The sequence below is a fragment of the Fonsecaea nubica genome (genome assembly GCF_001646965.1).
Source record: "Fonsecaea nubica strain CBS 269.64 chromosome Unknown Scaff4, whole genome shotgun sequence".
Taxonomy (NCBI): domain Eukaryota; kingdom Fungi; phylum Ascomycota; class Eurotiomycetes; order Chaetothyriales; family Herpotrichiellaceae; genus Fonsecaea; species Fonsecaea nubica.
Window position 1 is genome coordinate 166,514 of NW_019173677.1, and position 22,930 is coordinate 189,443.

A 22,930-nucleotide genomic window follows, 5' to 3' on the forward strand; every position below is an offset into this window, starting at 1 on the left:
AGTATGATTGACCACCACCACCACCACCACCACCACCATCATCATGGCACGCCGCTCGGTTCGCTAAGAAAAGGGGTCGGGGGGAGGCGGCCGTTCTGGCCAAGCAGCGGCTTCGCTCGGTGTCTCCCCGAATACTCTCATGCATGTTCTTGCGTAGTATTGGCTGACTGCATAATTGGCGTAGTTGTCCGCATTGTAGATAGGCAACCACTCGAGCCAATCTTGATCTCGTGGATGGTACCTCTTGATTTCGGCAGAATTGTAGGTGCCATATCCATCTTCTGGCCAGTCTCCATAGAAGTCTGAGATGAAGTGCGGGGTATCTTCATCGTATGCAGTCACAATCTTCCTATAGTAGTCTGGGACGTCCGAGAACAGACCGGGGAAATGCAGCAGTTCATGTAACAGGACAGATCCAGTGCTGTGCATCCAATCACTGTCGACATCTCCGAGGTTCTCACATCCATATCCATCATAGTATTGAGGGCCATTCGACTGGTCCTTTGTCGGGTCGATTGCCCAGTCTGCTGCCCTCTCTACATCTGCAAGCATGGGTTTGAGCTGATACGTTAGCGCACAGAAAGACATCAATGCCGAATCGCCAGCATGTGTAGGAACCACAAAGGCCAACCAAGTGGCACCATCCGCGCAACTGTGGTCAGGCGCAGGGAGGCCCGGTTGTTCCAAACCCGGATGATCCCCGAGAAAATGAATCGACAAACGTGTGAACTGTTCGTTGTATGTCAGGGGTTCCTCCGCCAGCTGCCTGACAGTCTCTGGGTCGGAGAGGTCCAGGTCGAAATCAATGTTGGCTATTGCACGAAAGATATTCTTGACGAATTCGGCGTCTTCGGCATCGAAATAGCGGGTGAAAACCTAGAACGTACTCAGCGACTGGTTTCGATCAAGGCTGGCTGGATATACCACCTGATTTCAGACACGGTGATGCAGCAACTCACCTCGTCGTTCGCGGCATCGCATGGCCAGTACAGAGCGGTATGCCTAGCCAGGTAGATGGCATCCTGGAATGTGCGATAGAAGATAGCCACTTGAGCATCCGTCAATCCTTCAGGGCCCTCGATGACTGGTGTGTTTGGAGGTGGGATAATGTCTTGTCGAGCTCGGACGAGAAGGTTGACCAGCAAAATGACGAGGAAGACGAGAGGAGAACGGATGAAGATGGAGGTAGCCATTTGTTAACGAAAGCAGACTTGACTGAGACAAAGAGGAGTGCTGATGATAGAGTACTTCAACCTTACCCATGTTTTAGAAGGAATAAATAGGCACTCGCGTCTTCAGAACCATTAAACCGCGTTCTGAACATTACAATTCTAAATCGTGAATTTGAGGAAGCATTCTGATTTTCGTCACTACTCAAGTGGTGACAACAACTCGTTCAGGGTGACAGAGGTGTACACACGACACCGTGAAGCCCTTCACTCTTCACGGACAGTTAGCGTTGTGATAGCACCAACAGAAAGTACGAGAGGTTCTTTGTGTGTGAATGAGTGCAGTTCGTTCTCTTTAATCATAATCAACAACGCAAGTTCGATGTTGGCTAATAATCGGGAATGTCCCAAGTCGTGACATAGATAGTGTGTTCATTTTGGGAGCGCATTGACGATGACGGTCCAAGCATTTTTGGGTCGTTGCGGCTTCCGTGGGGATGGACATGAGGGAAGACTTTGCCGAGCGCACAGTTCCAGCCAGTTCCAGCTGATGGTGTGAATGGAATTGAGTTGGTATCGACAAAAAGAGGTGAGAACAAAGGATGAGGACGAGGAGGGAGAAGCGCAGTTTGTGGCTGTCGCTTCAACTGCGGCTGCGACTGCGACTGCGACTGCTGCTGCGGCTGCGGACAAACCTTCAATGAACAATGACATAATAATCCCTAACGAATCTCCCAATCTCGCAAAACGACCATCAATCATCCAACGCACCATTCACCATCCCTGCTCGCTCGATCCCGAATCCACTAATTCTCCCACTCTTTGTGCTACCAACCCTCGCGCCCGTCTCCTGCGCCACGGGAAACAATGACACCAGGAACCCGGTGAGGCGGATGATGGCAATTGCTGAAGTCAGTCGTCGTTTTGTGCTGAGTTTATCCTCAATTCACGGCTTCTTCGGCTCAACAAAAACATTCAGACAGGCGGCAATCTCGCATCTTTGATAATCAAGTGTGATCCGGCCTCTTTTTCTTCATTCTGTCATAGATGCGACACTGCTGTTGTCAGCATCTGCTGCCATTGAGTCGATCAGCTTTCTTCCCCTCCGCAACTCGGAGAGGGGCGCGTTCATTCTCCCCAAAATTCAATCCGTTTTTTCGCCCGCAAACAAGGCCTCACTTCTTTCCCACTCACCCTTTTATTGCTACAAGTCCTGTCCGACGACTTGTCGCGCCTGTGGAATCTTCGGTCTCCTCGTACATTTTATTGTTCGGCGTTGCCTGTGGTGTCGCAATTCTTTTCGAATACTTAGGGCACCATCAGCCCTCCGAGGCACACGACAAGGGCGACCGCACCGCGAATTTCCAAGGCCCCAGCCCTACACCTTTAGATCTCAACGACCCTTTCCGTATCGATATGCCTGCTCCTCCCGGGCACCTGGGTAATCTGACGCCCGAGCAAGAAGCCAAACTGCGCGAATTCTGGGCTGCTACTTTGAGGATCTTTGGTGTAGAGGACCCCCAACAGGCCAGTGGAACAGAAACACCACGAACAGAGGATGCCGCATCAGAAATTGATGTCAAGGACAAAGAGAAGAGCAAAAAGCGACTGGGTATATTCAAGAGACACAAGGATAAGGAGTCAAGTAACGGATCGGCCACGCCGACGAAAGACCCAAGCCATCATGCGGATTCCGATGACAAGTATGGCCAAGTAAAAGAATTCCAGCAAATATTAGCCACACAGTCACCTGAAAGCTTGCGCAGCACCTTTTGGAGCATGGTCAAGGCCGACCATCCAGATGCACTACTGCTGCGCTTCCTAAGAGCACGAAAATGGGATGTCGACAAGGCACTGGTCATGTTGATCTCTACGATGCGATGGCGAAGTCAGGAACAACATGTCGACGACGATGTTGTGTTGCGTGGCGAAGGGGGTGCGCTAGAGGACTCGAAATCCAGTGACCCGGTCATCAAGAGAGAGGGAGAAGATTTCCTGGCGCAACTAAGGTTAGGGAAGAGTTTCCTGCACGGCACCGATAAAGAAGGCAGACCGCTGTGTTTTGTACGGGTACGCCTTCATCGAGGCGGCGACCAGACCGAACGTGCCCTTGAAAGGTACACGGTTTATGTGATTGAGACGGCCAGACTCGCCTTGAGGCCGCCAATAGAGACCGCTGTGAGTTTTGCCCGATATCCAAACGAAGCACAGCTGACATTTTGCTTTTCAGTGTATAGTTTTCGACATGACCAATTTCACCATGGCCAACATGGATTATACCCCTGTCAAGTTTATGATCAAGATCTTTGAAGCCAATTATCCTGAGTCCCTTGGCGCCGTCCTCGTCCACAAGGCGCCATGGATTTTCCAAGGCATATGGAAGATCATCCGCGGCTGGCTCGACCCTGTTGTAGCAGGCAAAGTGCACTTTACGTCTGGAGTGGAGGACCTCGAGAAATTTATCCCTAGATCACAGATCATCAAGGAGTTGGATGGAGAAGAGGACTGGGAGTATAAGTATGTGGAGCCAGTACCTGGTGAGAACGACGCCATGAAGGAAGAAGGGCCGCGGGATGCTCTCCAAGCCGAGCGGGACACCCAAGTTCGCGCATATCAGAATAAGACATTTGAATGGATATCGAAAGGAACAGGGCCGGATGTGGACAAGATCAAAGAAGAGAGGCACACCCTAGCGAAGGAGCTGAACGAAAACTATTGGAAACTGGACAAATATGTGCGGGCCAGAACGTATTACGACCGCACTGGCATGATCGGACCAGACGGCAAGATCAACTTTTACCCCCCGCCTCCGGGAAAGGGAGAGAACGCGGATCTCAAACCGACGTCGCCAGAGACCTTAGCGGATGCACCCAAGGTCGAGACCTCTGCCGATGATGTCGACTAAAGTTTGGTGGCAGCAGAAGCCAACCTGAGAAACGCCCTTACCCATATCTGATATTTTGATCCTTGGACCACCATCAAGGGGACCCAAGCGGCAGCAGGATATACGATACGGCCAGAGTCTAGATGGACATTGGTCAGCTCCGAGCATGTGCAAGGATACATAGCACTGGTATGAGAAGACATATACTATTAATGATTTAATCCCTGGTAGGTGTACTGATGGGTTGTTACACAGCTCGACTGTGATTGTTTGTCATTGTGCTTGATCTTGTCGACCGTGCATTGGATGAGAAGTTTGGGATGGATAGTGTCTCCGGCCTGCAGGAGGCATGCAGAGCTACACATCGGCCAAGGATGAAGACGGTGAGGACGGCCAAAACGAGTTACTGCATTTGGGGCACAGTTACAATTGAGTCTGTGGAAGAAAAAGAATCGAAAACAAGGAGATTTCAACGATACGATCGTTCAGAAGAAGGCCACAAACAACACCAAGACGCACTTATACAAAATGAGAGGACCATCCACCAAATATCCACACATCCACACATCCACTCCAGATTGACGGATGGCGGTTGACCAGATCACACGTTCCTGGGGCCAGAACAGCACCCTTTTTTTCTCCTTTGAGAGTGATTTGAACAGACTGACTACTGATACGTCAAGACCAGCATCCGAGCTTCCTTCCGGGTCAAGTCGATCACCTCGTTGATTATTGGACGGAACTTCACAGCAGCTCTGCGCCGTCGTGCAAAAAGCGAGGCGCGGACCATCTTTCTGCATTTGGTGTCACGGGTCTCGTCTACTCCTGTTCCCACTTGTTGACCTCTCGTCTATGTTCCCGTATTATCAAAGGCCACCCTCACTTTGGATTGGTCTCTTGTGTTGTCACCGCCACTGCTTTGCTTCTGGACTTATGCAGATGGACACCAATCTGAGATAAGGCCCGGCTCTCTGAACACAAAGGTACCCACCAAGCCTCAAGTCCGTCGTCTTCTCGACGGAAAGAAGTTGGTGTGTTGCGTCATGGACCCATATCATAGCAGGTATTGCTCCATGGACGGAATACCTCGTACAAATGGGTCAACGTCGTGTTCAGGGTTTTTTACGGAACACGGAGAACAGGTCTTGTATATTTCCCAAGCCCTGGTCGGATCAGACACGGTGCGGGCGGAGGTAAGTCGATTTCTTACCGATACACTGGATTAATTCCCCCCCTGGGCCACCTGTCGATCCCAGTGGTTGGACTGATGTGCCGCAGATTGTGAATGGAAGGGGCATGTCGTGATCTTGACCATCTGCAGAAACGAGCGGCCGAATGTGGTCAGTCGTATCGAGTTGAAGTACTTCCATTGAACGAGGAAGCTGGCAAGGCTCGCCGGCTCGAAATGATTCGACGATGGAACGATCTGCACGAGCTTGCACAGACCGAAGCACCCGTGGCAGAACGGCGTCCGTTTGCCAAATACTGTACGAGTACCGAGTATGTCCGACTCACGCACTAGACCCCTGTCTGTCCTCGATGGGACAGGTTGATGAGTCCACGACAAGCACACGTCGAGCATTGCAAAACCCCTCAGATCTGTTCCGGGGTTGTCTATACGTCTCTTCCATCTCAAGCAGAAGTCAGTCTGTCTACCGAGTACGAGTATCTATCTCCCAAAACAGGGCTTCGACCTTCTTTTGGGCAGCACTCGGTTTTACGACTTATGACATGATTGCATCTTCGCCAAATCCGCCTAAAAACTCTGAGGTGCCGACATCCATGAAATGGAGCGGTCTAGAACTCCCTAGTCCAGGCCAATGGAGCCGGTGCTAGAAGCCACCAAATCTTCCCGATGGTCCACACACGACGCTGACTCGCATAAGCAAGTATCCAGTTTGGTGATCCCAACCAGCCACCAACCAGCATGGCGGGGACCACCCATTCGACGCGAGGAACCCTCCTGGGGGTCTGTTATTGTTGATACGATGGGCCCCCTGGAGGTGCAAAGGGCAAAGGGGGTCCCTTGAATTTCTGGTGGAACAATAAGTCCCGAGTGCAAGCAAGCAGCAGACCCCCCTGTTCTTCAGGGATTTTGCTTTCATGCACAGTTACGTCGGTGGCCGTTTGATCAAAATATCTTGTTCTATTTTTTTTGGTACCGAGTATTATTTTGGTTTCCTGGCGCGCGAACCTGCCTAATACCTCTGGAGGGGGGTTATTTCCTTTGCGCAAAGAGCCCGTTGCATTATCACATTCGTCTCTGGCTGGTCGGACGGAGGAGGGGGAGGGGGAAGAAGAGATACAGAAGAGGTGCTGCTGGCTAGCCAGGAATCGTTTTTCTCCTTCTCTTTTCTTCTAGCATCCAATGCTGGATGATCTTCTGTCTCGTCTCCCAGGGAGGTAGTTTTGATGGCCCCCCTACCCCCTCTCCCCTACCCAACCCATTGCCTTACCCCGGAATAATGCTCCCACGTTCTCACGCTTCAACCCGCCGGCTGTTCAACCCGTGGGCGGTGTGAGAGCGAGCGAGCGGGAAGGGGTGGAAAGGGTGAAAAGGAAAGGGAAGCGGAAATGCCCAAGGGTGTAACGACTAACTGTATTGATGGACGCCCCGGGTCCAGCCAGAAGTCTGCATATGCGCAACGCTGATCGTTTTGCGCGCGCTCGCTGTGGGTGGACTTTGCTTGCTTGCTTGCCCAACGTTGCGAGTAACGAATAACGAGTAAAGAGTAGTAAGAGACGTAGTAGTGGTAGTGGTAGTGTCGGTCAGTAGCTATTCTGCAACCCAAGGTGCCAAAGGGTATGTATCATGTATCAGCTACTTCCGTAGTCTCACTACTTACTTACCGAGCAACTTGGAGTGAGGGAGGGGAGGGAAGTGGAGGGGGCTGTGTTCCTCGAATTCACTCACTCCCCCTCCTCCTCCTTGACCTTCGGCCGCAGTTCACCCAGCGCCAGCGCCAGCGCCAGCGGGTACAGACCGTTCTCAGGAGGGGCCGGCCGGCACGCGCTTGTCCCTGGGTAGGGGTGAAGGAGGAAGAGGAAGAAGGAGGAGGAGGAGGGAGGAGCTCTGATGGTGTTGTTCGGATTCAAGCCCGGTCTGAGTATGTCATCGGGTTTTGTTTCGTCTCTTGCAGGTGGACGACTGCTAACTGGGCGAGAAAACCGAGTACTGTACATGGGCATAAAATATGTGTATCTACGTAGACGCAATACATACGTACATACTCCGTATACATACATACCAAGTCCAAGTTAGAAGAAAAAAAAGTGGAAACGCGTCTTGTTTAATGAACATCAAACGATCATCTTTCCAATTTCCTCGTTCTTTTCCTTTTTTTTTTCCCTTTCTTTCCTCTCCCCTTCCCTTTTCGTTATAATGGGTAAATTTATGCCCAAGTCTGTATCTGTTTGTTTTCTTTTCCCTCCTTTCCTCTTCCTCCTCCTCCTTCTTGACGACTTACTAATCCTCTCCGCCCTGGTCGGGGATTTATAAACGTGGAAACGTTCGAATGGCAGGCACTTCGGACTTAGCCCTCGTTACCCGACAATCTCGTCTTGCTTTTTCTTGTTTGCCCCTGTTTCTAAGAGATTCTTGTCCACCCCATCGAATACTTCCAGGGGTGCGCGCGCCCGCGCGGTGTTGGGTGGAGGGGGACAAGAGAGGAGAGGAGAAGCTCGAAGCAGTGGCTGTGGTTGTGGGCGTGTGAGTGAAGAAAGGGAGGAAGAGGGAGAGAAACACGCACACGTTCGGGCCAGATAATATCAACTCAACTCACTTTACTTACTCGCTCAAACTTCTCGCGCACTCATCCAGACCATCACTTTCTGTGAAATAAGAAAGGAGCCTCGGGTCTTTTGACCCCATAGTACTTCCCTTCTAGGAAAGGGGAAAGGGAGGGAGGGACAGACATTGCATGTCCAGTTCCATCCGGGAGAAACCAATGCTTCTAGGGTCCTCGGTCGCATCCTCTTTCGAACACGAACCCAAACGGCAGACTGAGTAGCAGGACGAGACCTCTATCAACACGATCCCAACCCCAATCCTTACCTCAATCCAGCTCGAGAATGACCATGTCGGCCGGCGCCAGCTCTCACCGAGACCTCTCGCCTCAAGACTCGACCTTTCTCTTCATCAACAACCTGCAAGAACAACTTGCAAAGTCCGATTTTGTGAGCAGCATCAACAACAGCTCCAACACCAACACCATCAGCCAATCCACAGAGTCGCAGTCGACTCGACTACCTCCTCCTCCACCGCCACCACCACCCGGTCCAGCAACCCCGTCAAAACAACAACCAAAGGATGGGGGCAGTAGGACAGCAACGGCCACCACCGGAACCGCGACCGCGACCGGGACCGGGACTTCGTCGATGTCGACTTCAATGACCCCGAAACCAGCCGTCCCCAGATGGACGGACAGGGAAAGCCAGGGGGCGAGGATCACGAGACTAAGACCGCCACGGCAGACCAAGTGACCCGAACCGAGCAGAGGAGGAGGAGCATGTCGCTGCTGCCTCCCCCAACCATCGCAACGGCTTTGAAAACGCCGTTCTTCTCTCTTCCCCTTGCCTTGTCTGCGGCTTGCTCTGCAGCCAAGCATCTGATGATGACACGACACGACATGATATGACCGACGGGACGAAACCCCACCTCGCCCTTTCTCTTCTGGGCCAACGCCACTTCACAATTTCCCTCTCTCATGGCCCCCCTCTGATTACCCTCGCCCAGAACAACAGAATGAGGAAAGACCAAAAGAGCGATGGGATTCTGTGATGCAGAAAGCTGGAACAATGCAGCATCGAGACCTGAACATCCCCGGTGCGGTGGCCGGGCAAACAAGGGGACTGAACAGTTTTCCCTATCGTCAAAAGTCAAGATTTTGAACAATTTCTTTCCTAGACTGGATGACCGAGGATGGGCAAAAGAGACGGTGGTAGACAAATGAAGGGAGTGGTAGAGGACAGGGCCAAAACAAAACAATGCATGCGTGCATGCATATGAGCGAGTGATATGTATAGTACAACAGCACCACCAGAGTACATTGCTCCTACCGCTTTTGAATATTTCAGACTCACGCGATAATGATGATGTTAATGACGACGACAATGACGATGATCCAAGCCTTTAGACTTTTCTTCCTTTCTTCTGTGATTGGAACCTGGTTAGTCTATTGCTCATGGCGGGCTGGTGAAATCTGCCTGGCTTCTCTGGCTCCTTTCTCTCCAAGACAGAACTTCATTCCTCGTTCCTCGTTCTTCTCATTGAACGTTTTCTTTGGCGTTGTTTATTCTTCCGCCTTGCCCTTTGCCTTTGCCTCTGGATAGATTTCCGGGAGTACCAGTGGGCGGTTTCCAGTTGTTGGCGAGATCGAGACGGATACCTACCTGTCTCCCTCCCTGATGACGGTGAACGAACCAACAAACGAAATAAATAAAGCAAATGGGAATAATATCCAACGGGGTTTTTGTCTTTGATAGGGGGCCCAAATACATAGTCTTGAGACACTCTTTTTCTGGATACCCTAGTTGTTGTTCACTCAATCATGTAAATGCCGATTATCCCCCGAAGGTCGACCCAGACCAAACAGTTCAAATCGTCAGAAATCGGAAATGGAGTGGGAAATGTTGGGAGGGAGGCTTTGGAGGGATGAGTGAGTGTTTCTTTGTACTCTGTACAGCGGTCATATTGCCACATGAGGTGCTGATGTGGTCCAAGGTGCTCGTTTGAAATGGACCAGGTCTTGTTGTTTGTTTCTCTGGGCCACGGCACCTCTCAAGATCTTTCAAGATCCCTCCCTCCCTCTCTCTCTCTTATACACACACACCCACCCAGATCCTCTCTCTATGCTCTCTTCTCTCTTTCTCTTATCTCCCGCTCTTCTATTCTCCACATCCACACATCCCCTCCTAATCCCCCAAGAATCTCATCTCATCTCACCTCACCTGGCCTACATCTTCGCCTTCAACGTCTCATACAACTTCTTCAACTCGTCCATTTCCATCTTCTGCGCCGGCCACCCGATCCCCAGCCCCTCTGCGGCGTTCGGCTTCGGGATGAGGTGGAAGTGGACGTGGTCGACCTCCTGATGCGCCAGCCGCCCGTTGTTCTGTAGGATGTTGTAGTTCTCGGCGCCCGTCGCCACGGCGATCTTCTTGAGGACCTGGAGAATGTCCACCAGCGAGTCGTCGGGGATGTCGGTCAGCTTGACGCCGTGGTGTTTGGGGATCACGAGCTATTTGCGTCGTTGAGTTAGCTATTTTCGGTTTCGTGAAATGCGGTGATATTGCGCGTAGATTGTGTGTCCATATGTCCTGTGTTCAGATGTGCTGGGGCCGGGAACGGAGGTGGGAGGTGGAGGGGTCAGGAGCCTTCGCGTACCGCATGTCCTCGACTCAGCGGCTGGATATCCAGAAACGCAAGGACCTTTTCAGACTCGAAGAGCTTGAACGAAGGAATCTCTCCTACAAAAACACCCCCAGGGTCATTAGCACTCTCCGATCTCCTAAGGAAAAAACACACCCGTCAATGCATTCGAGGGCCTTTCTCACCTTTGATGATCTTGCAAAAGATACATGCGGCCATCTTAATCTTGTTCTCTCCGCTGCTGCTGTGCGTGCCTCGATGAAAAAATCCTGACAGGCGAGACACTTCCAGAAACACACGTCTGGGGGATATCAAATATCAAATATCAAGTATCAAACCTTTGATCTTTAATGGTAACTTCATCTAAGAGAAACGACGAAATGTTCCGGGGGAGAACGATTTACCTGCGTTCTGCAATCTTCCCTGCCCCACGACCGACCACCAGACCAGAGAGAGCTTGCGCTGCGGAGCTAGGGCATTGGGATGCGGGGGAAGAAAACAAAGTGCAAGGGACCATCTTGAGGCTCACCCACGTGACAATGTCCACTTCAAGAATATCAGGATATATATTTCTCCCCCGAAAAATTTCAGTTGGAGTGGGACGAGCTATAGCAGAATCCATTTCTTGCCTTTTACCAGAGATGGCCGTGGCTACGCCCAATAAACTCCATTTATCAATCTTTGGACCATATAAATCCGACCTGATGCGTCGGCATTTTATTAAAATTTTTTGGCATCAGAACACTGAATGTGCATGGGTTCGAGCCCGCGACAGGTAATAGTTTTTGTTCTGTGATTCTGCCTGTGGACGCCCCCTTTTTGGCTATTGGCCCTTTGAAAGTTTAGTCCCACGATTCCTCGTACCTTGTCATCTTCTACAGATTCTTGCCTTCAACATCATTCATTCCGTAAAACTTGCAGCCCTCCGCATTCACTCATTCATAAATGTCGAAAGGCTCCCACGAGGGACGATCCCAAGTCCCCAAGCATTTGATCTGACCTGGTGGCTTTTGTTGCCAATCAATCTCTCTCAACTCAATGGATTCCCCATCTGTCATATTGGTCACCCATCCATGTGCCTCTTTGGCCTTCCTCGAGTCATCCACCGAATAGCCAACATTGACACTCGGGATCACCGCAATTTTGCCATGGCCAAGCCTCCATAGATCCTTGGCCAGGTGAACTGGTTCTCCGAGGTGACACTCCTCCTCTATCTCAGTCCTGAACCGGATCTTTCCCTCCAGGAAAGGTCTGGCAGTAAGAGCCACAGCACCGTTCCAGCAGGAGAAGACTTGTACGGGCTGCCCCTGCAGATACCGTGATTTGCTTGTCTCGTGGTTCCAGAACAGATTCTTGGAAAAATCCCAGGACGTACTCTGAGGCACCTCAAAGAAGGTCTCGCCGTTCATCTGTCTTCCGATCCACGAGTCGTAGAAGGTGCCGCCGTCCTCCAAATTGTACCAATCCATGCCACAGGTCATGTCTGCTTTCAGGAGTGTTCGCTGATAAATCAGTTCCAAGATGTCTTCGGCACATGGTGCAATGTCATTCAGAAAGACAATCGTGGTTGATGGGTCATACGACTGTGAACGCTGGGTCAAAGGCCAGAGAGCTCTGTTACGCAGTTCCGCCAGGGTGGAAATACGTTCCATGCCCTCTCCACCAGGCTGCAGCTCGTTGCAAGACAGGAAGTAGGACACTCCTAGATGTTCCATCTCTTTTGCCAAGCTCTTCAAGATTTCAAACGTTCCATCGGTTGATCTGCCTTCTACCACAGAGATGACGCAGACGTGGGGACCGAGAAGCCGAACGATCTCTACAATAGCCCCAAGAAGTTGTGGAAGGATATGAGCTGATTGATGAAGATTCATTGCAAAGTAAAACCTCGGTTTTGAATTAGAGGAGACTGCATTATGGAGACTGAGGTATCTGCTGGCGTTCACCGAAGGGCACTGTAGCTGAGGCAGGTCTCCATTACCACGATTCATGATTGAGTCGACATAGCTTCTAGCCTTATTGAACGAATCGCCATCCGCCACTCTGTCTTTGCAATCGATCTGCATGACCTGAGGCTCCTGCACCTGGACGAGAGCAGGGAGGGATGTAGGGGTGAGGTGATCAACCTCCTCAAGATGTTGAGCTTCGGCTTGGGTCAAGTTTGCTTCGGTAGATGGAGGTATCGAGCTCAATGGCGAGGCCAGAGGCTGAACTGGCTCAGTCAAGGTGCTGAATGCAGTGGCTGTTCGATTGAGTCCATTTGTGGCAAAACGCAGACTGTCATGCAGCCTGTCGATCAGAGGTTGATTGTGTAGTTCCTGCAAGATCAGGAGACCGAACAGGGTCAGCAGGAGAAAAGTTTGTACTAATGATACTGCGAGTTTTCTCATTGTGAAGTTCATCAACATAGGTGTATTGAGCGAAGGATAAATCCACGGCTTCCGAAAGCACCTCATTTCATCTCGGGCAGAAATCCGTAGGAAGGCACACCCAGGGCTATTGTTTCCCTATCAGAGTTGTCCACTTTCCTTGCCCGCCTCTATCGTCCTGATGAACTGAAAAACCCGAGTCTGGATGGGTCTACACGTAAGCTTCTGATAATCTTAGGCCCAAAGTGGGAGTCGAAGCAGAGCAATGTGAATAACTTGGATGGATAGTTTATTGATACGAGTGATTCTGTCTAACCCCCTCCTTAGGACACGAGGAATATTAATAGTGTCTAGGTATGTCGCTCATTGCCGTTCACCACCACCACCATCATCTGTTCAATTGTGAGCTCAAAAGTCCTTACCGTTCTGAACGGCAAATCTAAAAGGCAATCTTCTGAGTAGGATCAACCCTCTGGACCACACCAAATTGCTTCTTCCCAGCATCGAAGACCTGCATTGTGTTAGTGATCAGAGCTCACGAGTCACATCCAGACCCAGACCACCTACCGCATATACACATTTCAAGAAGGTATCACCGTAGATATTGTAGGGCAATCTTCCTCGACCTTGGATGCCGCCAAATACCATTCCTGTGTTTTTGAGCGGGGCGAATGCAATGTGTTCCTTCTGGATAACAATCTCTACCCCTCCAACGGCGAAAGCGACATCAGGGATCTGCTCAAGAGGGGTATCCGACGGAATCAGCCAGCCTTGCTGGGATTGGTCATATGTCGCTCCTGGGATGGAAGAATAGATCTCTTCGACAAGGTCGTCATCAATGATCATCAGGGTTGTGCCTGTGTCAGCAATGGCGGTGTTTCCTGGTAACGGGGTTTTCTTCCCGTTGATGACGACGTATTCTGAAGCGAACTCCCAGAATCCGTTACTGTCGTTGACCGGCGTGTAAGAGATCTCACCCCCAGTCGCATGGACCACCTCACTGTCGATGTTCCCGAATGTGAAAAACGATTCGCCATGGTCGGGGTCTTTGGCATCTTTGTAAGAGCCCATGTAGCAGGTGAAAATCTCCTGGTCATTGGGAATGTCCTCCTGCGCAATCATGTTGTCAAGCGGGGGTTTGACCGGAACGGGAGTGACTGTATTGATATTGCCAAAGGCCAGGCCTAAGATGCCCTGCGAGGCAGTCTGAGTAGTGAGAGAGTTAGAGAGATGGCTGGCAATCTCGACTGCTTGACCTTCAATCGTGATATCTCCGACCTTGACAACATCTGTAACCACTGTTCCTGACGCCGAGGAGCCATCTCCATATCGGATCTGCCAGGTGCTTCCGGCCATGGGCTTCTGGGTGGAGGATTTGTTGGGATCATAGATGGCAGCACCGGACGCAGTCCCACTCTTCTTGGTACTTTCAGGGAGATGACTGGACCAGACCTTGGTAGGGTTAGTTCAATGGTGTCAACAGATGTGGGAAGGAGATGTACCCAAAAGTCAGCCGAACCAGAGTCGAAGGTCTTCGTATTTGTCAGTATAAAACTCCCCAGTATGATCTGTTTCCCAACATACCACCTGAAGTTTCTGGCCAGGAGTGCCAATGGTGACTGGACAAGTATAGTAGACGTCATTTTGCTGATCTTGTGCAGTGCTTTACCACTAGGTTAGACAAATGGAGAGGGTAGAGAGACAGGGTGGCGTACACTTCAGTCGAAGAGCCATCGTCCTGACGTTTCATGAGACGATTCTTTTCATCACGATGATACGGACCTGGTCTAGTTGGGGTAATGTTGTACTTGTTGTAGAGCCAGACAAGAGACTTGGTACCATTGGCCTTGTAGTCGGCGTTGCGGAGAACAGGGACTCGAGTGACCTTGGATAGTGCCATGGTGGTGGCAAGGAAAAGGTGCAAGATGAAGATACTGCTGTAGAGCGATCCGGCTCAGAGAATGGTTAACAGCGTGAAACAATGAGCGATTGGGATAGAATGCTGGACGAAGAGGAACAGAACGAGAGACGGTGTGGATTATGGGACAAGAAGGAAAACGACGTGCAGGAAAAGAGATGCCACGCAAGCTGATGCGAAAGAGCAAGTGCGGCTGGTGAAGCCCAGGGAAGGTGCGGTGCTCAAGAGACTCACTGGAGCAGCATCGTGATAGGCAGTTGTACCTGCTGATCAGTTTGTATCCAAGTTATGGAAGGCGACAGGATAGCTTGATAGACTTGAGGCACAGCTGCACAGAGAACGAGTAGCCGGAAAGAGTGATGGGAGTCGCACTGTCGATTGATCAAAGAATGGGTTGTTAGAGGATAAAGGTAGATATGCAATGTAGAGAACGAGATGTTTGTGTTGTTAGGGACAGTCCAGGTTGGATAATGAGCATCTTGCCATCTTCATTTGTTTGTCCTCGACGTTTTGTCCTACACAGATACCCGAGTCTTGATCCTGTACTTCCCGCCGACTGTTCATTTTTTGTTTGCTTGCTCTTCGTATTCCAACTATGGCCCAATTCAAATACCCATAAAGACTTTGTAACTCTCCAGCAGACCAAGTCATCGAGACCCAAAGTTTGTAGAACGTTTGGCGGCTCGGTCTTCCCAAGTCTCGTCGTACTGATAGACCAACGTGATCGAATGTGACAACATCCTGAGGTCCTCTTCATGGCTTCCCGTGGGTGAGCAGGATCTATGGAGTGAAGACTGGAAGACTCCACGAGGACAGTATAACGTGTAGCCCACATAGGGTCATCTTAAGTAGTGTAGGAACAACACAACACAGAACGAAGAACATGTGGGTGAGGTTTGTTCTAGCGCATCTCGAGGAGAGTGGAGCAAGAAACTTTCACTCCAAGATAAGATTAGATTTGCCTGCATCTCGTTGGAGAAAAATTCACCTGCGCTGATCAAAACCATGAGATTTTGGCCCGACACCGACCCTGTCTGCCAGTCCAGAACAACCAGCTTTCTCGGACACCAACGAGCACAATGGCTGCCGATGTCCAGCCAATTGCTCAGGTCAAGTTGCCTGCTCGACCTTCTTCTCTGACGCCGGAGCAGACGTACTGGCGATCCTTCAAATCTCCTCTGAACATTCCCTCGCCGACAAAGCATGCAATTACACATATTTCGCAGCCACAGCCCGTTAGTGTTGGCCAGAATCCTGCCGATTTTTTTGTTGTCACGACTGGTGCGCGGGTGCAACTTTACTCTGTCAAGTCCCGAAAACTTCTGAAGACGGTTACACGGTTCGACGATATTGCCTACAGTGGAGAAGCCCGATACGATGGACGAGTCCTTGCGGCAGGCGATGAGACTGGTGCGATCCAGGTGTTTGATGTTAATTCAAGAGCTATTTTGAAGACCTGGAAAGAACAGAAACAACCAGTGCGCACGGTTCGATGGAGTCCTAAGGAGACCACGTCGTTGATGAGCTGCGGAGACGACAGAACGGTTCGACTGTGGGATCTTCCAAGCGAGAGTAGCGTCGAGACCTTTCGCGGCCACCAGGACTACGTGCGGACGGGTGCGTTTCTACCAGGACAGTCGAGCCATTTGTTTGTGTCGGGTAGTTATGATCAGACGATCAGGCTCTGGGATCCTCGCACGCCAAGTGCGGCGGTCATGACATTTAAACATGTGGCCGCGGTTGAAGATGTCTTATGCATGCCATCTGGGACCACCATCCTGGCGTCAGCCGAGAACCAGATTGCAGTGCTGGATATCGTGGCAGGACGACCGTTGCAGATGATCAAAAACCACCAAAAAACAGTCACTTCGTTGTGCCTGGCATCCAATGGATCAAGAGTGGTTAGTGGAGGCCTAGATGGACATCTGAAAGTCTTTGAAATGACGGGGTGGAACGTTGTTGCTGGTTCCAAGTACCCCGCCGGCATCCTTTCAACATCGGTCGTTACGGCTGGAAACCCTCGAGAAGACACGCACGTTGTGGTGGGGATGTCCACTGGTCAGCTCAGCATCAGAACAAGACTCTCTGGGGAGCAAAAAGTAAAAGAGCGGGAAAGACAAAAACAAATGGAAGCACTGATTGCAGGGACGATCGAAGAGTACGACAAGAAGCAGGCCAAAAAACGCCCAAGGGGACTCGAAAAGCGGCTCAGAGGGCGCGACTATGCGGGCGAAGATGCTGACATCATCGTCGAAGGAAATGTGCGACCGAAACAGAAGAAGCTGACTCTGTGGGAAAAAGAACTGCACAAAGGCAGATACCGGGAGGCGTTAGACATTGCTCTGCAAGGTGCTGATAGGCTCACGATTGTCACCTTATTGAACACTCTCCGCTATCGATCTGCACTGCGTGCTGCCCTCGAAGACCGCACCGAATCAGATCTCCAGCCCATCTTGCACTGGATATGGAGGAACATCTCCAGCACAGCATTTGTTTCCCTGTGCGTGGAAGTCGCGATGAACATCATGGACCTATACTCAAAGCACCTCTCCGAATCCGAGGATCTCGCAAAGCACCTCAAAAAGCTACGGGACCGTGTCCACGAAGAGACCGATCGAGCAGAGCAAGCTGGGATAACCAGGGGAATGTTGGAGCTAATGGCTGCGCAGCAATTCGGCTAAGTGGACATATTTCAGCCTTTCGTTGTACTTGCAGAAACCGCCCGAAGTCGACATTGTGGAATCTCGGCTATATTGCGCCACGGAACCTGAAGAGGCCCGGAACGGTCACTGTCGGTCTAAGGTTTCCCCGGAAGTTGCCGTGGTTCTCACTTTACATTATCTCATATGCGGGGCATCTGAGGTCAAGGGTCTTCTGGGATAAAATCCTTCAACTTCTGTCATTCCTCTACCAGTTGGCGACAAGAGAAACTCTCGAACTGGCAACATGGCTCCTCAGACGATCCGATGGGGCATTTTGGGCAAGTGATGCCGTGTTCCGCGCCGAAGTGCAACTGGCTAACAATGACTCAGCTACCGGAGGTATTGCCATTACATTCACGAAAGACCTTCTGGTTGATCCTGCAACTCGCGGTGTGCACGATGTCAGACATACCGTGGTTGCTGCAGCTAGTAGCTCCAGCACATCCCGCGCACAGGAATTCTTGAACGAGGTCAAGGCTCCGTCGACCGCCAAAGCGTATGGATCGTACGCGGAGCTTGTGCAGAACCCGGACATCGACATTGTGTATATAGCTACGCCTCATTCCCATCATTACCAGAACGCATTACTCTGCCTTGAGGCTGGCAAGAACGTCTTATGCGAGAAAGCCTTCACTGTCAACGCCTCCCAAGCGAAGAAGCTCGTCCAGAAGGCAAGAGAGAAGAACCTGTTCCTGATGGAGGCAGTGTGGACACGCTATTTCCCCCTCTCTGTCTACGTACGTGAGGCAATCAGCTCTGGGAGATTGGGTTATGTAGTCAGAGTATTTGCCGACAATTCTCGCGCTTCCGACCCGGAGAAGGTCTGGGCCGACGGCAAACACAGGATGGTCAATCCAGATTTGGCGGGTGGCGCTCTTCTAGACCTGGGAATCTACAGCCTCACGTGGGTCTTTCAGACTTTGTACACCACGCAAGCACCCGCGAGCCGCCAACCACCAAAGGTTGTTTCTAGTATGGTTAAGTATCCACCAACAGGCGTTGACGAGACGACCACCATAATACTTACGTTCCCTCGCGACCCCGAACAAGGTGGCGACATGCACGCGGTGGCAACCACGGGAATGCGCACATCAAGTGACATTGATGGAAAGGGCACCTCTGGTCCTGCGGTCCGGATTCAAGGCACAAAGGGCGAAATACAAGTATGGCCACCAGCATACCGGCCAACGAAGACCAGGCTGATCCTCACCGACGGTACCACGGAGGATAAAGAATGGACGCAACCTGGTCCAGGTAAAGGAAGTGGGTGGTTCAACGGTTTTGGAGATGCAATGAATGCAGAGGGCGAGGGCCACGGAATGTTTTGGGAGGCCGATGAAGCCGGGAGAGCCATTGTGGATGGACGTACAGAGGGTAGGTATGAAAGCTTGGATGAAAGTGTGTTGATCATGGAGGTGATGGATGAGGTCCGACGGCAACATGGCTTCAGCTATCCCGAGAAGATTGAGACGACCGAAAGAGTCGAACTATGAGCAGGACCCGTGAAATATCATCTCCATTGATCCAGACGCCCAAACAGATCAGCAAAATGACAGACAGACTAACCGTAAATGGAATGGCGCACACTGGATCCAGGGCTTGGCGACTCCAAGATCGACGTCACCTCCAAAACAATTGGAAATCCATATGATTGGCTGCTGAGGCAGCTTGCTGTGGTACGACACAGCATACCATCAACCATCAATTGATCAGGGTGCAGCATCTGGACGGGGAACTCAATCTCTCTATTCTTCACGTAGATAGGACATTGAGTGTCCTAATCATCATTAGGAAGCAATCTGTCGCCTAATGCCCTCACATCTGCCGCCTCGGAAACTTCCCAGCCTTCTGCATAATTGCACGCGTAAATTCTGTGGCTGGCGCCTGGTTTACATACTTTCGAGTCTCAATGCTCCCTTTGTCCACACAAACTCAATTCTGTCCTTCGTTCAGAAACTGTCACTCGGCAAATCTCCTTTGGGAAGCATTCGATAGCTCCCTCGCAATCTCTAACGTCTTTCTCTACCCGGCAACTGACACCATGTGGCCTTGAAGAACCAGAACCACTATTTCTGCCTCGAATGCCGCAGCCTTCACAACAACCTCAACAACCCAGTATCAACACCGCAGGACGGTAGTCAGTCTCCTCTATCTTTGCCAACATGGCTTCCAAAACGAGAGCCCTCAACGCCGCTCATGCTGCCGGAATATTTGCAGACATGACCCTCGATGGCCCCGAGATTGGCACCCTCGTCGCCGTGGTGGACAGGGCAAAAAACCTGCCGAATCGAAAGACCATGGGCAAACAAGACCCTTACTGTGCTATGAGGCTCGGAAAGGAAGCCAAAAAGACGGAAACTGATAAAAGAGGGGGACAAACACCCAGATGGTGAGGAGAATCTGAAAAACGGACGAGCATCTCGCTGACGGATACCAGGGACCAAGAACTCCGATTTACTGTCCACGACTCCCCTGACTATTACAAATTGAAATGTTCTGTCTTCAACGACGACAAGAAGACCGATCTCATTGGCGAAGCTTGGATAGATCTCACACAGGTCATCATCCCCGGCGGTGGACAAAGTGACCAGTGGCGTCAATTGAACTTCAAGGGGAAATATGCAGGTGACATCCGGATTGAGCTGACATATTATGATACAAGACCAAAGCCAGAATCTTTAGGAGAGAAGCAGAAACAAAGAGACAAATCTCATACCATAGTCAGTGACGCTTCGAGCATACCTTCTGGCTCTCGCCAACTTGGTCCCCGTGAGATCAAGAGGAGACCTCTTCCACTTGGTCCTGGTGGGCATTCCGGTGTTTCCACCACTGGAAGTGTCGAGCGATGGTCTCGGGAAGAGTCACCAGATGCATTTCCAGGCCATGGGTATACGAATAGCAACCCTCCGCCGCGTCCACCAAAACAACGATTTGTTCCCGAGACTCCAGACGATGTTGGATATTCTCTCAACCCTCGATTCGGCCCTGACCCTGACGAACTGCTCCAGGGCTCCGGTTCACCTTACCAGCAGAGTCAATCCTCTGATAAGTACTACAACAATCACGACGATCCTATGGCGGGGTACGGGGAGCAAGACCCCTATGCGGTGGATTCCTACCAGCAACCAGGACTTTTGTCGCAAACCCAACTATCACATGCTGTGCCAGGGCCACCACCACCACCAGACCATCATTCCTCGTCGGCACCACACTCGCCATACGATATGCTGGATCAAGCCCCGTATCATTCCTCTCCGCCGCGAATGACGCCCCAGGGTACGCCACCAGGAATGCCCCCGCAGAGCCAGCAGTGGAACGGCAGGGGCAGCGCGTCTCCCACCAAATACGCCACTTACCGGGACAGTCCACTCCGCCAATCCATCAATCCAAATGATATGCCTGGAGTCGCTCCGATGTACTCCGATCCACGGTTCGATGAAGATGGATCACCACCGCCACCTCCTGCTCACCGAGGTACGATGACGAGAGTGCCGGCATCGTCGTTGAGTTACAGAGACTCGTATGGAGAACCTGCACCCCACACACCTGTCAAGATGAAAAGCCTCGAAGGCAGGAGCCCTCTTCAGAGGCTCGAGCGTGACTATGATCCATTCCTAGCGAGCCCTTCGCAAGAAATACAACATCATATTCCCTCGCCGCAATCCTATGAGCCAAGTCCGCCGCCACCGATGGACCTCGATCGATATCCCTTGTTCCCATCCGATAAGCGAAAATCCTACAACGGTGATATCAATCAACTTCAACCAATCTCTAGCGAAAGTGGCGTGCCAGGTCCTGAACAGAGTCGCGATCCCAATTTTGACCAACAGCGCGAAGGGGAAAGTTTCCAAGAGCATTTCCGGCGATCAGTAGGTAACGAACCTCTGCGGCGGGCACAAACATTCGACAACTTTGAATTGCAGGATGATAGACACGTCCGAAGATCCGCTCCGGTGGTCGTTCGCCCCCAGCCGATCACCCCTAATTCTAACCACAGTATCCCCCGGAAGTCCATTACCCCAACGTTCCCAAACAGTGATGATCGCAACCAGATATCCAGTGTTCCATTTGGGCCTGGATCGTACGATGTGTTGAATCCTGCCACTGGTTCAACATCGGTTGACGTTGCATTCAATGCCCCAGAAGATTCGGTAGAGATGGCGCGACAGAAAGCGGCCGACAAACTTAGGGATCAAGGCCCAATTATCGGGAATGATGGCCGAGTGATTGATCCCTCGGACCATCTCCCTTCTGATACATGGGCGCCCGAACCTGAAAGAAAACAGCGAAAACCAGAGCACGTCATTAGGATCCGCACAAGAGAGGAAGTCCGGGCGCACAGTCGCACAGGATCATCGCCCGCCTCGGCTCGACCACACTCGATTGCAACGTCGCCTTATCAAGGCTCTCCAAACGCTCCGGTGTCCTCGTCGTACCAGACGTCGACCCCTCCATCCACGGCTCCCGCTTCCCCTCAAGTCGAAACTCCCAGTGGCCGAAACAGGCTGCGGAAACAGATGCCAAACCGACCTCTCCCGACTCAACCATATCCGAACCCTCAGACAGGCCCTGTTGCACAAAATGGCGCCTCAAGTGAGCGGGCTAGTCCCTCGAACCAGCGGTATACGATCCACTCTTCCCCTGGCAGCGGTTCGCTTCAGCGATCTCCAGCACCGGAATACCAAGCTCCGTCTGCGAGCAGTTACAGTCCCCATGGTGGATACGGACCACCACCGGGATCTCAATACCAACCCGAATATTCTCCTTTGCCAGCAAATCCGCCCATGGGAGGGTCACTGCCGGAGAGTGGCGGGTACGGCGGTGGCCCGTCATATGATGGAGAGAGTTCGCTGGCGCTTGAATTGAGCAGGATTGACATCGGGCCGTCGAGGATGCCCCGGACGGCATTACGACCCCAGAAAGCATACGGCGCGTATTAGCCAGCAGACATAGATGGATGACAGACAAAGACGACATGGAAAATGGGCATTTTGCAGGCGTTGGGAGGTAACTGTGTTTGGGTTTTGATCTCTTGAGTAGCTGGGATACCGGGATATAATGCGCCAGCGAGGCCAAGGAGGTGGTAATCAGGCCCGATGCGCACCAAAAATAAGACGGTGGGATTGGGTACCAGGTAGGTAGAGGTAGGTTAGGTGTAGGTATATACATTCGAGGGAAAACAAATGTACATTTTTCCAATGCATCCTTCATTCATGCCACAGCAGATTGGAATCACAAGTAGACGGGAGGGAGTGCCTCGTAACACAGAATGGATCAATCTTCCTACCAAGTACTTAACTACCTACCTAAGTACCTACTTGGTATCTATCTACAGTATTTTCGCAGCCTCGGTTCCCCCATTCACTTCCATCTACCTCGTACTCGGTATGTACATACGCGCACATCTACCTCCGTATCCACTAGCGTTTTGACTAGCATGGCCACCACCAGGAGAGCATGTGAACCACCCCTTCTATCCTTCCTTCTACATAGTCCTGCGGCCTGTCGTCATCGACTCTTA

The 22,930-nt window shown here is 51.4% G+C and overlaps 8 protein-coding genes across 8 annotated transcripts; 4 read left to right on the forward strand and 4 right to left on the reverse strand.

Annotated features, from left to right (window-relative positions):
- Positions 1 to 63: 63 nt before the first annotated feature.
- AYO20_00987 (hypothetical protein) lies at positions 64 to 1,193 on the reverse strand (the record flags this gene model as incomplete). The annotated part of the gene is made up of 2 exons (XM_022639294.1): positions 64 to 876; positions 960 to 1,193. The coding sequence occupies 2 exons, from the start codon at positions 1,191 to 1,193 to the stop codon at positions 64 to 66; spliced, it is 1,047 nt and encodes a 348-aa protein (XP_022504602.1).
- Positions 1,194 to 2,585: 1,392 nt separating this feature from the next.
- Positions 2,586 to 4,074, forward strand: AYO20_00988 (hypothetical protein; the record flags this gene model as incomplete). The annotated part of the gene is made up of 2 exons (XM_022639295.1): positions 2,586 to 3,347; positions 3,400 to 4,074. The coding sequence occupies 2 exons, from the start codon at positions 2,586 to 2,588 to the stop codon at positions 4,072 to 4,074; spliced, it is 1,437 nt and encodes a 478-aa protein (XP_022504603.1).
- Positions 4,075 to 8,130: 4,056 nt separating this feature from the next.
- On the forward strand, positions 8,131 to 8,535 carry AYO20_00989 (hypothetical protein; the record flags this gene model as incomplete). The annotated part of the gene is made up of 1 exon (XM_022639296.1): positions 8,131 to 8,535. The coding sequence occupies one exon, from the start codon at positions 8,131 to 8,133 to the stop codon at positions 8,533 to 8,535; it is 405 nt and encodes a 134-aa protein (XP_022504604.1).
- A 1,472-nt stretch (positions 8,536 to 10,007) lies between these two features.
- Positions 10,008 to 10,642, reverse strand: AYO20_00990 (hypothetical protein; the record flags this gene model as incomplete). The annotated part of the gene is made up of 3 exons (XM_022639297.1): positions 10,008 to 10,292; positions 10,439 to 10,521; positions 10,609 to 10,642. 3 exons carry the CDS (start codon positions 10,640 to 10,642, stop codon positions 10,008 to 10,010), a joined length of 402 nt encoding a protein of 133 aa, XP_022504605.1.
- A 716-nt stretch (positions 10,643 to 11,358) lies between these two features.
- On the reverse strand, positions 11,359 to 12,810 carry AYO20_00991 (hypothetical protein; the record flags this gene model as incomplete). Its single annotated transcript, XM_022639298.1, has 1 exon — positions 11,359 to 12,810. The coding sequence occupies one exon, from the start codon at positions 12,808 to 12,810 to the stop codon at positions 11,359 to 11,361; it is 1,452 nt and encodes a 483-aa protein (XP_022504606.1).
- A 418-nt stretch (positions 12,811 to 13,228) lies between these two features.
- AYO20_00992 (hypothetical protein) lies at positions 13,229 to 14,689 on the reverse strand (the record flags this gene model as incomplete). The annotated part of the gene is made up of 5 exons (XM_022639299.1): positions 13,229 to 13,300; positions 13,357 to 14,241; positions 14,292 to 14,321; positions 14,374 to 14,452; positions 14,505 to 14,689. The coding sequence occupies 5 exons, from the start codon at positions 14,687 to 14,689 to the stop codon at positions 13,229 to 13,231; spliced, it is 1,251 nt and encodes a 416-aa protein (XP_022504607.1).
- Positions 14,690 to 15,786: 1,097 nt separating this feature from the next.
- On the forward strand, positions 15,787 to 18,902 carry AYO20_00993 (hypothetical protein; the record flags this gene model as incomplete). The annotated part of the gene is made up of 2 exons (XM_022639300.1): positions 15,787 to 17,354; positions 17,423 to 18,902. The coding sequence occupies 2 exons, from the start codon at positions 15,787 to 15,789 to the stop codon at positions 18,900 to 18,902; spliced, it is 3,048 nt and encodes a 1,015-aa protein (XP_022504608.1).
- Positions 18,903 to 19,571: 669 nt separating this feature from the next.
- AYO20_00994 (hypothetical protein) lies at positions 19,572 to 22,349 on the forward strand (the record flags this gene model as incomplete). The annotated part of the gene is made up of 2 exons (XM_022639301.1): positions 19,572 to 19,798; positions 19,847 to 22,349. 2 exons carry the CDS (start codon positions 19,572 to 19,574, stop codon positions 22,347 to 22,349), a joined length of 2,730 nt encoding a protein of 909 aa, XP_022504609.1.
- Between the last annotated feature and the right edge of the window lie 581 nt (positions 22,350 to 22,930).